The 13049-nt window shown below is 44.8% G+C and overlaps 1 protein-coding gene across 1 annotated transcript in view; it reads left to right on the top strand.

Moving 5' to 3' along the window:
- Positions 1-4714, top strand: part of ASB4 (ankyrin repeat and SOCS box containing 4) — a 10406-nt gene extending 5692 nt beyond the window's left edge. The window contains exons 3-5 of the mRNA XM_010569237.1: positions 615-1105; positions 2759-2872; positions 4526-4714. Of these exons, the coding sequence (XP_010567539.1) occupies positions 615-1105; positions 2759-2872; positions 4526-4714 (794 nt within the window). The remainder of the gene's footprint in view (positions 1-614; positions 1106-2758; positions 2873-4525) is intronic.
- The last annotated feature ends 8335 nt before the right edge of the window (positions 4715-13049 follow it).

Below are 13049 nucleotides of genomic sequence, written 5' to 3'. Positions count from 1 at the left end.
TCGGGTCCCCCCGCCGCCCCGCCGCGGCCCGGCTTGTGCGCTCAGCAGATGGTGCTGTTGCTTCAGCTGCGGCAGCCCCTCGGCACAGACGGAGCGGTCGTACCAGCGCCCTTAGCAGCGTGGAAACAGGATCCGGACCCTCAGCCGGGGACTTTGGCGTTGGGGTTTTTATATCCTCTCTCGATCGGTCATAAGATGGCCCTTCTTCCAGGCTCGCAGTTCATGAGGTGCTGCAGATCCGCGCAGAACTGTTCTCCGGAGTAGGAGTAAAGCGCTGCTTTTTCCTTCAGTTCTTCATTTCTAGGAAAAAGCATTTCACACAGAGATTTGGACCTGCATGCTGCTCCAAAATGGAGCGCTCAGATAAGGTCTTCTGCCAGCTTGGCGCCAAGCTATCACATCTGAGGCTGGATCCAAGAACCTGAAGTTTCTAAGGGTTTCCTGGAGGCTCAAGAAATGCAGAATTCACGTCCCTAGCTATTTGCATTTCCATATGTGTCTTTTACACCAGTTTCCCACCTCACCTTCCCCTTGGGTAGCAGGGCTCAAGCAGAGAGATGTCTGAATCCGGTTTTTCGTTGCCTTCATTTTGACCCCTCATCTTTCTTTGGCAGGAGCAAATGTGAACATAAAAACAAACAACCAAGATGAGGAGACTCCTCTGCACCTCGTTGCGCGCTTAGGTATCCCGGAGCTCGTGGCCTTTTACGTGGAACAAGGAGCGCACGTTGATGCTCTCAATGCCTACATGGAGACTCCCCTGGCCTGTGCAGCCTATTGGGCCCTGCACTATAAGGATCAGATATACAGCCCGGATCACCACCTCATCTGTCGGATGCTCTTAGACTATAAAGCTGAAGTGAACGCTCGTGATGAGGATTTCAAATCCCCGCTCCACAAAGCTGCCTGGAACTGTGATCACGTCCTGCTGCACATGCTGCTGGAGGCAGGAGCAGAAGCAAACGTCATGGATGTCAACGGCTGTGCACCCCTACAGTATATCATAAAAGTGACATCTGTGCGGCCAGCTGCCCAGCCTGACATCTGCTACCAGCTGCTACTGAATCATGGAGCAGCTAGGATATATCCTCTGCAATTCCACAAGGTTAAAGATGGCTTTGTACAGTGGGGATATGGAGAGAGGTGATGTCTTGAACAGGAAAGGGGTGAGAGATTGAAACTTCAGGGTTTAGTGGTATCTGGATTTGTTGGAGTCCTGTAAACTGTGGGCCCAGAATGCCCAAAACCTTGTGAGGTGACCTATTGTAAGAGTGATATCATTTGACTGAAGAGAAATTACAGTTGCTAATGCCAGAAATCAGACCCAGATCCCATTTTTGTTCTTAACAAACCTGAAACCCTGAACTCTAAATGCTGGCTCAAGCCTAATTTTTCAGAGCTGATTCACTTTCTCATTTCAGAAAACCTATGTGCTTTTGTCAAACCTGGCTCCATACAGGCTTAACTGGGTTATACGAAATGCTTATTTCATGGCCTCTACCAAAGATTGGAGATCAGACCAGTTGATTCAGTTTGTCACTTCTGGCCTTTAAAAATCTATTCAAAGTGAAATGGATTTCAATAAAGCTTTGTCTCATTCTCAGGAAATGTGAGAAATTAAGGGAAAATGCCAGGCCTGGGCTCATAGTTGATGAAAAAAAAAAGAAAAATAATTGCAGGATCCCTCCCAAAGAATTTCTAAATGTCTGCAAAGCCCAAGGCACTGACGGAAGTAGCTGACAGTCTTATTATATCAGACAACTAAGTAAGCTTGCTGTAGTCAGGACTTATTCTCTCTCATCCAGTGCCCTGAGCAACATTTTGCAGCTCCTCCACTGTATATGTAAAGTTTTAACAAGCCAAGCAACCAGAAGCCTTTGAATAAAATGCCAATCTTTTGGTTGTGCCCTCTTGAGCCCAGGATGGGCTGTCCCTGTCTGTAACAGAACAACACTTAGTTTCCTAGAGCGCGATTGAGAGCTGGGTCTCGGGTCTCCTCTTCCTGCCTCCGCCTTTCTCCTGTTGCATGGAGAGGGCCTCCCTTCCAAACTGTCATTTGCCATCTGTAAAATATGTAAGATGATATTTATCCCAGAGGGATGCTCTGCAGTTTTGTTTGTGAAAACCTGGTGACTGTGTGGGACAAAATTATGCATCGTATGGTGTGAATGCAAAATGTTATTCCCTGAGTGCGAGTGACAATAGACTTTGGTTTTTTTCCTACTGAGCTAAAGTTACTGGGCAGAGCAGTTGTGTCAGGGGCCTCATGTGGCTTGGAAGCCCTACTTCTGAGCTGTGTTATCTCCCAGTCTTCTTTTAAATTTTCCTGTAATGATGCATTTTTGATTCATGTGACGGGATTTTTTCTGTTCCTGTGCTGCATGACTTGGAGCAAGGACTCTGTGCATGCCTTTGTCTGGTGTTGAGTCACTCAACCCAGCTATGAGCAAGTTATCTCCAGATTTGGGTGATAAAGCCTACCCAGTCAGCAAGCTACACTGCTCTGGAGATCTAAGCCAGTACTTCTGTATGGTGTTAAACTGGGCTGTGCACAGCTCCACTGGGGGCTAGCCTGGGGTTTCTTGCTGTACTTGCACTGAATAGCGTAGACAGGGCTTGCGTCCTTTGCATCTCCAACCTGATCCTCTCGTAATTCTTTGGCTATGTCCGTCTCAGTATGCCGCTGCACAGTGCCAAGCATCCAGGCTAGCCCCAGCTTCTTGGTGGTACTCATGGTCTCTGTGCATCTTGCCTGCAGGTGCTACAAGCCTGTCATTCCCACCCAAGAGCTGTGGAGGTTGTTGTCAACACCTACAAACACATCAAATCAACATCTAAGTGGAAAGCAGCCATACCTGATGACGTCTTTGAGGTAAGCTCTTAATCAGTTGTAACTAAGTAAAATCCAAGCTCATTATTTGCATTCTCCATATCCGACCACAGAAAAGTGAGAATGCTGTTGAAAGAGAAGAACATCTCAGAGGATTTAGGACTTCCCCATTTAATACCACTCACTTGACAAAAGCATATCACTCACTGACAAAAGACACATTTTTGAGAAATTTTCATTGCAACATTATCCTTTGGAGCACCCCCTGTCAGGGGTGCTGTAGGAGCTCAGCTCTCCCTGCATTTAGCAAGTGCAAAGATTCTGGCTGTGACTGGTGTTTCTTCAGATCTGTCAATACATATATTTATATTTTTTTTAAGTCAGCTAACATTATAAAAGTACCATTTGACATGAGTATGACTATGTATCTAGTTTCTGTTACATGGGTTGGCTTTCTGTGAGCAGGACTGGTTAGATGCAAATACAAGGGAGAATTTAAATGAAAAAATAAGAGATCAAAGAGGAGGAGATATTGTCAAAAGGCAAAGCTGTGTGACAAACTATATGCTTTGACATAATTATCCCTTTAATTCAGAAATCCTCATAGTCCCAATATTCCAGTTTAAATCTAGTCTTTTATTAAGACTGAGCTTTTTTAAAATTTTCAAATCAGTGCTGAAGTTAAGTGCACCAATATCTGCTATACATCATCAGTGATGTTTAGGGAACTCCATCCATATTACAATGCAGAGTTATATAGCCATGGGAACTGTGAGACTTTTGGGGGGTCAGATTTGTTCAGAAAAATTTAAAAGAAATCATTCTGGGTAAACACAAAATTAGAATTTAAAGGTCTTTTTTCACCTTAATAACAATAATTAATAATAATAATTTTTCTTCAAACAAAAATCTTGATCTGAAATATTGGAACATTCTTATTTCAAAAAGTCCACAGTTGCTCTATTTCTTTGTTGAGATTTTCATTTTTGTTGTCAAAGCTATTTGCTGAATTTGACATGAAATTGAAGCAAATCTTTTGTTGACACCAATCCGTACTTTTCCATACATAATGTGTACCTGAAAATACATGTAACCAGATCTGTCAAGTAGCAAGATTATAAAATAAGGCCAAGTCACACACAGCTGCACATATTTACCATTTGCTTCTTTTATTTCAACATCATTTGTAAGCATCTGCACTTTTCTTCTCGTGGGGATGCAATTTTATTTATTCTAAAAGGCCACTGGGGCAATGAGTAAGCCCAAAGGTACTTTGCCGTTTGCAGCCCCAGCGAACTCACGGGTAACGCCGGCATTATGCTGCCTCGCTGCCCCGTGGTGAGGTTTAGAGGATTAACTCGTCCACGTGCGCTGACCCTGACCTGGCTGCAGTGTCTGTTCGGATCAGAACTAACACCACAGAGGAAGCCCCACCTCAAACTGGTGGATAAAAGACATACCAAACCTAAAGATTTCATCATGGCCTTTGACTTAACACTAAATATTTGAGGCAAGCGTAAGGATTTTCTGCAGGCTTTTGGCTAAACCAAGTCCCCGGTGCTTGATGAGCCTCCAAGGGACAGGGGTGCTGGCTGTGTTTTTTACCCTGTTCCGCCAAGGACTGCATGTGGGCAGGGGAAAGGGAGGGCAGGAAAAAGCCTTATTTTCCTAAAACCCACTTGTGTTTTTTTACAGCGGCACCAGGATTTCTATGACTCTTTGTTCACTGTGTGCAGCAATTCACCACGGTCACTCATGCATTTATGCAGATGTGCTATTCGGGCGATATTGTCAGAAAGGTGTCACCGAGGAGTCCCCTTGCTCTCCATCCCCCTATCCATGAAGAAGTACTTGCTGCTGGAACCAGAAGGAATCATCTACTGAGCCGCAGCGGAGTGGGCACCGGCTTCTCCCTCCCTGGATCCACACACCTCGGCGGGGTGCTGGAGATCCAGGCACAACCCTGACACAGCCCTTCGCTTTCGTACAGTGGCAGGCCAGCCTGAAGCTGGGCTGGGGTTTACTGGCTCTCCTCCGAGCCGCTGTCTCTCCCTGCACTGAAGAATCACGGCTGCAGGCTGCGGGTTGTGCTGGGGGAGGCAGGGCTGGAAAGGCCCCCTGCTTCAACAAACACAGGAGCTCGTACTTCCACGCTTTGTTCAGCCTAGCTTAAAGGATGCCGCTGCTTCCTTTGGTATTTATTCCACTGCCTGCTAGATAGCATTAGATTCAGTCTGAACAACCTTTGATACTGTTTCACTGTAATTTTCTTCAGCTGTCATTTTGGGAGTAAAAGAAAGGATACTGTTGAAAATCAGGACATTTATTAGAAGAGTCACAGAAATGCTTTCCCAGAAAGACATGGGCAAACTGCTTTGAATTGTGACCACAGACAGGATTTCAGTAGTTTCCATATTTTCCTGTGTATTGACTCTCAGTTCAATGTTAGTTTGCTGTTCACTACACCTGTCTGTATCTTATAAAGCTTTGTCATAATAATATCCTTTGTAATTGTAAGAATTTTTTCCATTATCAATCATAGTATGTGAACAGGATTGAAATCTGCAGCACTGAAATTTCTGCGTGTTGATATTCGTGCCTGGGTAGCTTTTATCAGATGCTGCCTCTGTTTCCACTCTCACTGCGACCGATGATAAATTCATATCCTGGCGTGAAGAAATGCAGGTAGAATGGACTTGCCCCTGCAACCTGCACAGCCGTACTTATACCCATCCATATATCCCTCAGGATGGTGTTGGATGGGATCTGGGAAGAATATGAACCCTTCTCTTCATTGACTATAAAGGGAACCTAGCCTGCTAACATGGACTATACACTTCATTTTTTGGCAGCTAAGCACAGGTGAGAGGAATCCCACCTTAACTGAAAGGTGTTTCCAAGATGAAGATGTGTTGACTGTGCTGATACAGACCTGCCAGTCCCCCTGATTTGCAGGCCCTGTGCTTTTGGACCTGCCAGCACTGGTTTCCCAGCTCAGCAGGAAACCTTTACCCTTGACTGAGCTACTGTCTCCGGTGAGGAAGGATGAAATTCAGGGCAGAGGCAGTTCACACACCAAGTGTCCTGCAGCAAGGGCAAATGTGTGATCAGACCTGCAGATAAAACCCATTTTTCTTCCCTTTTTTAGTTTGATGCAATCCATCTGTGCTGTTCCACTTTTTCTAGACCCTGACAATTCTGGGCTCTGTTAAAAGGGCAGTGAGCCATGCCCACCATCGGGAGCCAGTAACTCCTGACTTCTCATTGCACCTCTGACTGTGAGGTTGTTGGTCCTCACCATTATTATTATCTCATTGCAAGAGAGCCCACGGCATGTCAGGCTCTTCCCAGCCAGACAGGAGCGGCCAAGCTGTTCAGTGTCTCTGTGTCTCGCTAAGTGGCAATAACAGCAGTTGAAGAAATGTGCAGATTATTTAGTGTTATAAATCACTTCTCTTTCTTTCCATCTCAGTTTTCATGAATCAAAGCTTGTACACTGTGTTAGGAGAGAATCCAGTTCATGGGTCTGTTTATGTTTAGCTAAACAGCAACATAGATTGCTATTTAACAGTTTCCAGTTCCAATGGAGAATTTCAAAGGCAACACAGACCATGAGAAAATGCTTTCTCATGTGAATGAAGTTGTAATATAGGTCCCTGTACTTTACTAAACTGATGAAGGATTTTTATAGTGTTGCAGAGATATCTCTATCAGAGACACTACAGTAGTCTGCAGGGGAGAATGGATCAGGAGCTGGGGCAGGTTGTCTGTAGAAAAATCCGCTTGAGGCGGTTCCAGGTCAATGGGATCCAGGCAATTCTGCACTGAGGAAAACCAGTGAATTTGGAAGGATGAAAAAAGCTTAGGTTATCTAAACCCACTGCTTTTCTAGGTGATGTACCTACATAAGTCAGGCATGAGGAAGAGGATTTGCAAAATGATCAAGGCAAGAAAATGTTTGTTGCTTCCTGAACAGTCTGAAAATGGGGCAAGCTGGGTAGTCTAGAAGAGACAGATGGATGTAGCTGATTTTATTGGGAACACATCCCCATGCTGGCTGCTTCTGGAAGTGAAATTCTGCATCTGGAAGAGGGAGGTTTAAGGCAGAACAATAGCAGCATTTTCTGACTTGTCGTAGTCAGGACTCTCTTGCTGAGAGAGAAGAAAAAAGGCTGTCACCAGTATTCCTAAATTCCCTCCGATCCTCCCCCTCCACAGTGAACACACTTAATTTTTATTCTGTGGGCACCCAGCCTCACTTCCAAGCTTTGTACTGAGCAGGTGCCAGATTATAGCCATTGTGGTATCTGACAGGGAGCACAGTGGGATCAGGCTGATTATAGTCATAGGAATTTGCAAGCTGTTAAAAACAGTGGAGAACATCCCTATCACAGAAAAAAGACCTGATTGATGCACTTTTATTGCTTCTCTTGTTGGAGTTAGAGAGACCAACAGTAAGCAAACCTTATTATTTGCTACCTTTTAGCATTTTTCTCTTTCTTTCTCTTACTGTACTCTATTCCCACGCACTGGATGGAATTGTTCATGTGAGGCATGGGGGTACCTGATAATAAGCTCATAATTTATTAAATGTATGGGATGCACAGTCTTATTATCCTTAGTGCAGATGCCTTGAAATTTCATACCATCATATAACTCCCGATCATGCTTTTATATTTTCAAAGCTGCAACAGATTGGATGGCTGCAGGTGGAAATAATGAGACCGAGTTGTCACCCCTACATTGCAAGTTTGAACCTAGTCATGACCTAAAATGACAGAAAATTGTTTTCAGGGTTGTTTGGTGTCTTCTGTGACATTGGCTTCTTAGTAGAGATGTAGCTATGTTTGAGACATTCCCACTGCATTTCACAGCCTATTAGAATATTTAAAGCATAGATGGGCACAAAGAATGAACTATCCTTTCCCTTTGGCAGCCCTTTCCCACAGCTCCCTTAATGACTTCTCAATGGATAGCAATGGGATTACATCTTTTGTCCTTGCACTTTTTAAGAGTTGTATAGGAAGAGATGTTCTTAAGCCACATGCATTGTTGACAAAAGAAGTTATCCCATCTATGACCATAGGGACACTCTGCATGGATTTGTGGGCCAGTGCAGAGCCATAATTCAGCTGTTCATGGAAATATGGACATCTTCTCTGTAAAGTGGTCTTGCAATAATTTTAAACTTAGCCCCTGATGTCTGATTGGATCCAGTTTGACTCAAAACTCCAATAATTTATCCAAGGAGAGTATGTAGGTGAAACTGAAGTCTAATCGTGTTCAGAACTGTATTTTCCTGCAAAACCTTTAAATGTTTATTCATATTTGGTCAGCCTTTAGATACTAGGACAATGAAACCAAAAGAGCATGGCTGGCTCACCTCTCCAACACTGCTGCTTGTCCTGCCAGCCTAATGCCAAAAAGAGGAGTCAGAGACTGCAGAGCAGCAACTCAGGACACTGGAAGAGGAAGAAGTAAACGTTGACCAGTTCCTGCTCAGTCTCCAGCCAACATGTTTTTAAAACCTTCACCATTCGTCCTTGAGACAGGCTAGTTTCCCAGTGCTGCTGGTGGCAGGAGGGGAAGGATATATTCTCAGCTGCCTCCTACTTTGTGCAGTGGTATCAAGACCATAAGGGTTGCACAAGGCTTATAGATGTGATAAGTAGGTCTTCTCTCCACAAAGGTGTCTTTGGATGTCAACAACTGTCCACATACAGACTGGTCCTAGAGGGTGATAAATGTTTTGTTAATGTGCTCATTACTGGTACTTTAAGATCATACTCAACAGTCAATGTCACCCACCTCTACTCCAGAAACAAGCTTGGCCAAATGGCAGCAATACTCAGCCTCAGGACCGTCAGCACAAGCTTCCACATCCCTTGCTCCTCTCATAATGGACTGCATTCAGATGAGTTTGCATTATAAAGAGGAAAAGGTTCAAAGCCCAGATGAAAATAGAGGGTCTTGGGGCCACCTGGCACAGGCAGCCAGGGTCTCCATGTCTTTCTGCCCTTAGCATTTGAAAACCCGGGAGAGAAAGGGGATGGATTGCCTGCACTCCTTTTCATGCTGTTACATGGCATTGTCACTAGGGCTGTATGGAGGTTGACAAGGCTGTCTGCATCATCTTGTAAGGTTTTGAACCAAAACTCCTGACTACATGAAAGCAGAATGGTGTTGAAATGCCCATTCTGATTCTGGCAGCTCTGCATGGGTCTGTGTGTGCATCGGCATATGTGTGAGGAGACTTGCAGAAAGATCCCAGTCAAAATCTTTGATCTGGTTTCAATCAGAGTTTTTCAACCCAAATCAGGGTATCGGTGCTGAAACCAATACATTCCCATAAGTGTTTTGGCATCAATGAAATTTTATTTATTCAAAGCCACTTGCCATCTTGAAAAAACATTTCTCTTCTTTCCATGGGGCAATATCTTACAGCCTATACACCAGTTTTGACAGAATCAAGTTAACTGCTGTGATCATGAATTTATATAAATCTCCCAGACTGAGCAAGACTGACGACTATTTTTGTAAAATGTCAGGAACAGAAATATTAGGGGGTAGGGGAAAAGGTCTGGTCTGCCATAAAAGGCAGAAGCTTTACTTTTAGCTGCAAGCACTGCTGGATCAATTAAAATGATCACAGGGTCTTGGCTCATTCATATTTGAGGAATATCCTTTGAAACTGTACTAATGCTTTTGGCAGCAAAATTTGCTCATGGGACAAATACCTTTAAATTAAACATACAAGAGTTCAGTCTTTAAGATTGGAAGGAAGATCGAAACAGTCTGGGGTAGCCTATGCTATTATATACCTTTATTAAACTCTCCAAAGAGGCATGCCAGCTTTTCAGTGCACTGGAACGTTTGCAGGGCTCTTGAAGGGCTGCTGCTGCTTTTCTGAAATGCTACAAGATATAGATGGGTCAGACACAGCGATATTTCCATTTACTTTCAGGATATGGCAGTGGAATTTCCCTGTACTCCCTAGGGTTTGCTCTTCTACTAAATGACAGTGTAGAACATGCTATTAGCAGAGATGCCAAAGCCTAGCTAGCGTCTGACACCTTAACCTCGCCAAGCATTATATTAAAGTAGTGGAAAGATCTACCACAGTCTCTATTTGTAGAACGGCAGGGACCTCTGGTACAGCAGATGAGTGGGTCAGAAAAGATTGCTATATCCCGCAACTGTCAGATGAAATTGGTTGGCTGCTCAGAAATTTGTTTCTATTTCTCCGAATGTGTCTTAAGCTTCGTAAGACACAAAGCAGAAAGGTGACAATGGATATTACCCATTCCAATGAACTATTTGATTTTAATACACAGTTAAAATTTTCTTAGCATGTGGCAGCTGTGTGTTACCCTTTACCTTGCACAGGCACCCTATGGAGTGCTGCTAAATTACAATTAAGAGGTTTGAAACAAGGACAGCAGGGCACGTGGTGATTTTTACACCACTGATGAACCGTTCAGTTCTGTTCTTTCAAGCTGGGGCTGGCTAGGGATGCTGGCATCAGCCTTTTGCCTAGTCCCAGAATCACACCACATTTTAGCCTTGTAACAGTGCAATTGATTTGGGTGCTTAGGCTATTGGTACTGAAATTAGCACTGAGTTAGATTATGACAATAGTAACTGTCAGTGGGGAGTTGCACAGCCTCAGTGTAGCCATAAGCTTGCTGGCTATTTATGGGCAGAAAGGGGGTTGAATCCAGACAACTCTGGTCAAGAATAGGGATTTTTACCTATTCCTGGTAACCCTACAAAAACCACTAGCTGGTCAGGGACTAAGAATAAATAACTGCTAAGGTCTGAGGAAAAAGGTAAAGGAAGAAAAGAGCAGCAATACTCACAGAGAGTTTACTTTATAATAATGCGCTATAAAGGAGGGGACAGAATTGTGTGCCCTATAAATATACGGGCATTGGTTCACACAGTATGAGAAGGCAGGTGTTGCTGAAGGGCAGGGCAGTGCCTGGGCTGACTACAAACACACAGTGCGCTGGAGAGCACAGGCAAAGAGACATCACTGTGGGCAGGGCAAAGCCATTTCATGACAAAAAGTAATATAGGTATTTTAACATCCATGCAGAGTAAAACTGACCCTAAAGACCCAGTTGCAGTGAAGTCCATTGAATTACATCTACCTCCCAAAGCTGAATCAACCCTTTGGTGAGTCTACCCAGCTGTTTCCAAGTTCGCTGCTGGGGAAAAGGTGCATGGCAGCCCTGAACTCAAGAGCATGCTGTCTGCCTTTGCCCATGGTGAGCACACCGCTTGGGGCTGGCAGCTCTGAACTATACCTTGCTGCTAATGTGGATCCCAGTCTGCCATCTGGGTCCATTTCTCCCACAGCCCTGCCCTTCCGTCCACCATAAATCCATGGAATTTCAGTGATTTCTTCCTTCCTTCCTTCCTTCCTTCCTTCCTTTCTTTCTACCTATCTTTCTCTCTTTGTCTCTTTCCCACCTTATAGCAGGTTTTGGTAGCTTTTGTTTGGGGTAATTTTTTTGATACACTGAAGAGAGCTTGTCCCAGTTAAAAATCATCTGAAATGAGTTGCACAGGCACCTGCACACACACAGAGCAACAAGACATGAACAAAGTCAAACTCTTCTCAACTGAAGGAGCGTCAATCAGCTGGAAAGAAAAGAAGTAATAAATTTTTATATGTAACATTTGTTTTTTATATGTCAATACCCTGATGGTGTAATTTGCAGCTGTTGGGTAGATGGAGTACAGTATGTACCACAGCATTGACCCAACCTTAAAGGTCTCTAATGCAATCAAGCCTGGTGTGACCTGCAGAATATGCAGCATTCCAGTCTAAAACTGAGACCCAATTGCCTTGCTATTTTTGCCGGATTAATTTAGAAATAATTAGGAGGGTTTAACACAGGAACTTCTAGTTCTTCCCAGTCCTGTTGTTTAGAATAATATTTGCATATTATTTTGATGTTTTTCTGGTTGTGTGCTCCAGCACTCAAGGTGCTCAGCTTGGGAGGGTGGGTGGAGTATCCAGCAAAGGCAGCAAGCACCAGCTGCAGCTTGGGGCTGCGGCGCACTGGGCGGCTGGATTATCTGGAGGATACAGATGGGAGAGAGCCGTGTGTCCTCCCCTCCCTGGCTGTGTAGCCTCTGGCACATGACATGGTGCCTGATCCCCACTGCTACTCCGTCACTGCACCCTCTTTTAGCAAGGGGAGCAGAGCCACTACTCCTCTCCGCTCCCCTGCAGTTCTGTGGGTTTGTGCCACCCTCCACCATGTCTGGATTTCCTAACCCGCAGCAACCCGTTTACCCAGCCCGCTGAAACGAACTCTTCAGTCAAATGCCCCTCACTTATATGGCGGGTGAATGAAACCCAAATGCTGGATGGATTTTGGGGTGCAGGCAGCGTGCCTTGCCTGGCTCAGCACCAGCTGAGGCAAGCTGTGCTCACACTTTTCATCTGCCAGCATGGTGGGAGGTTCCTACCCTGTAATCAGAAACATGGGAGAGACTCCTTGCCCTGCCAGCTTTCCCCAGAATCAAATTCTGCATTCTCCAGTGGTGTGGGAGGAAGTACAAACCAGCGACCTTGGCTTCTAATGACACCAGGACCCTCTAGAGATCTGAGGTTTATCAGCAAAGCCCCTGTCCATGAAGCCATTTCTCTCTGGCAGTTTATTTTTGTGCTGCTGGAGCAGTGGTTGCACCCTGCCCCGGCCAAACCAGTTCAGCCTGGGTGGATGGAAATGGGCAGATGAGGCAGGGAGCTGTGCAGGGGAGATGTAGGAGCTCAGCTGATCCGAGCGGTGATAGTGGCGAAGAACTGAGGGAGAAAGGGGAGAATTGGCATTAGAAGTGATATTGTAGATTTTCACATGGTGAAAACTGTCTCAATAAACCTGGGAGAGTGGTCATGCACATCTGGAGGTGAAGTCCAACAGCAAACCAGAAAAAGAAAAAACCAAACCCAATGTAAGCCAAAAAGATTAAACATTGTTTATTTAACAAGAGAATCAGCTTTTTGAGGGCTGTGAACCTTGACTTGTGATACTTGAAGCTGACAATCTTATTTTGAACACAAGACTCTCCATTTGGTCACGGTCACCATTTCTGCGTGCTCTGCCCCTGCAGGCACACCCAAAAGGCCTGTCCCTGGCATGCAGGACTCAGAAGCCACCAGCGTGGGCTGCAGCCCCTCTGTGGAGAGCAGCTTCCCACCGCA

Source organism: Haliaeetus leucocephalus, unplaced genomic scaffold (assembly GCF_000737465.1).
Source record: "Haliaeetus leucocephalus isolate CR32 unplaced genomic scaffold, Haliaeetus_leucocephalus-4.0 Scaffold0, whole genome shotgun sequence".
NCBI classification, from domain to species: Eukaryota; Metazoa; Chordata; class Aves; order Accipitriformes; family Accipitridae; genus Haliaeetus; species Haliaeetus leucocephalus.
Note: the sequence above shows the minus strand (reverse complement) of the source record. Positions and strands in the feature narration are given on the sequence as shown.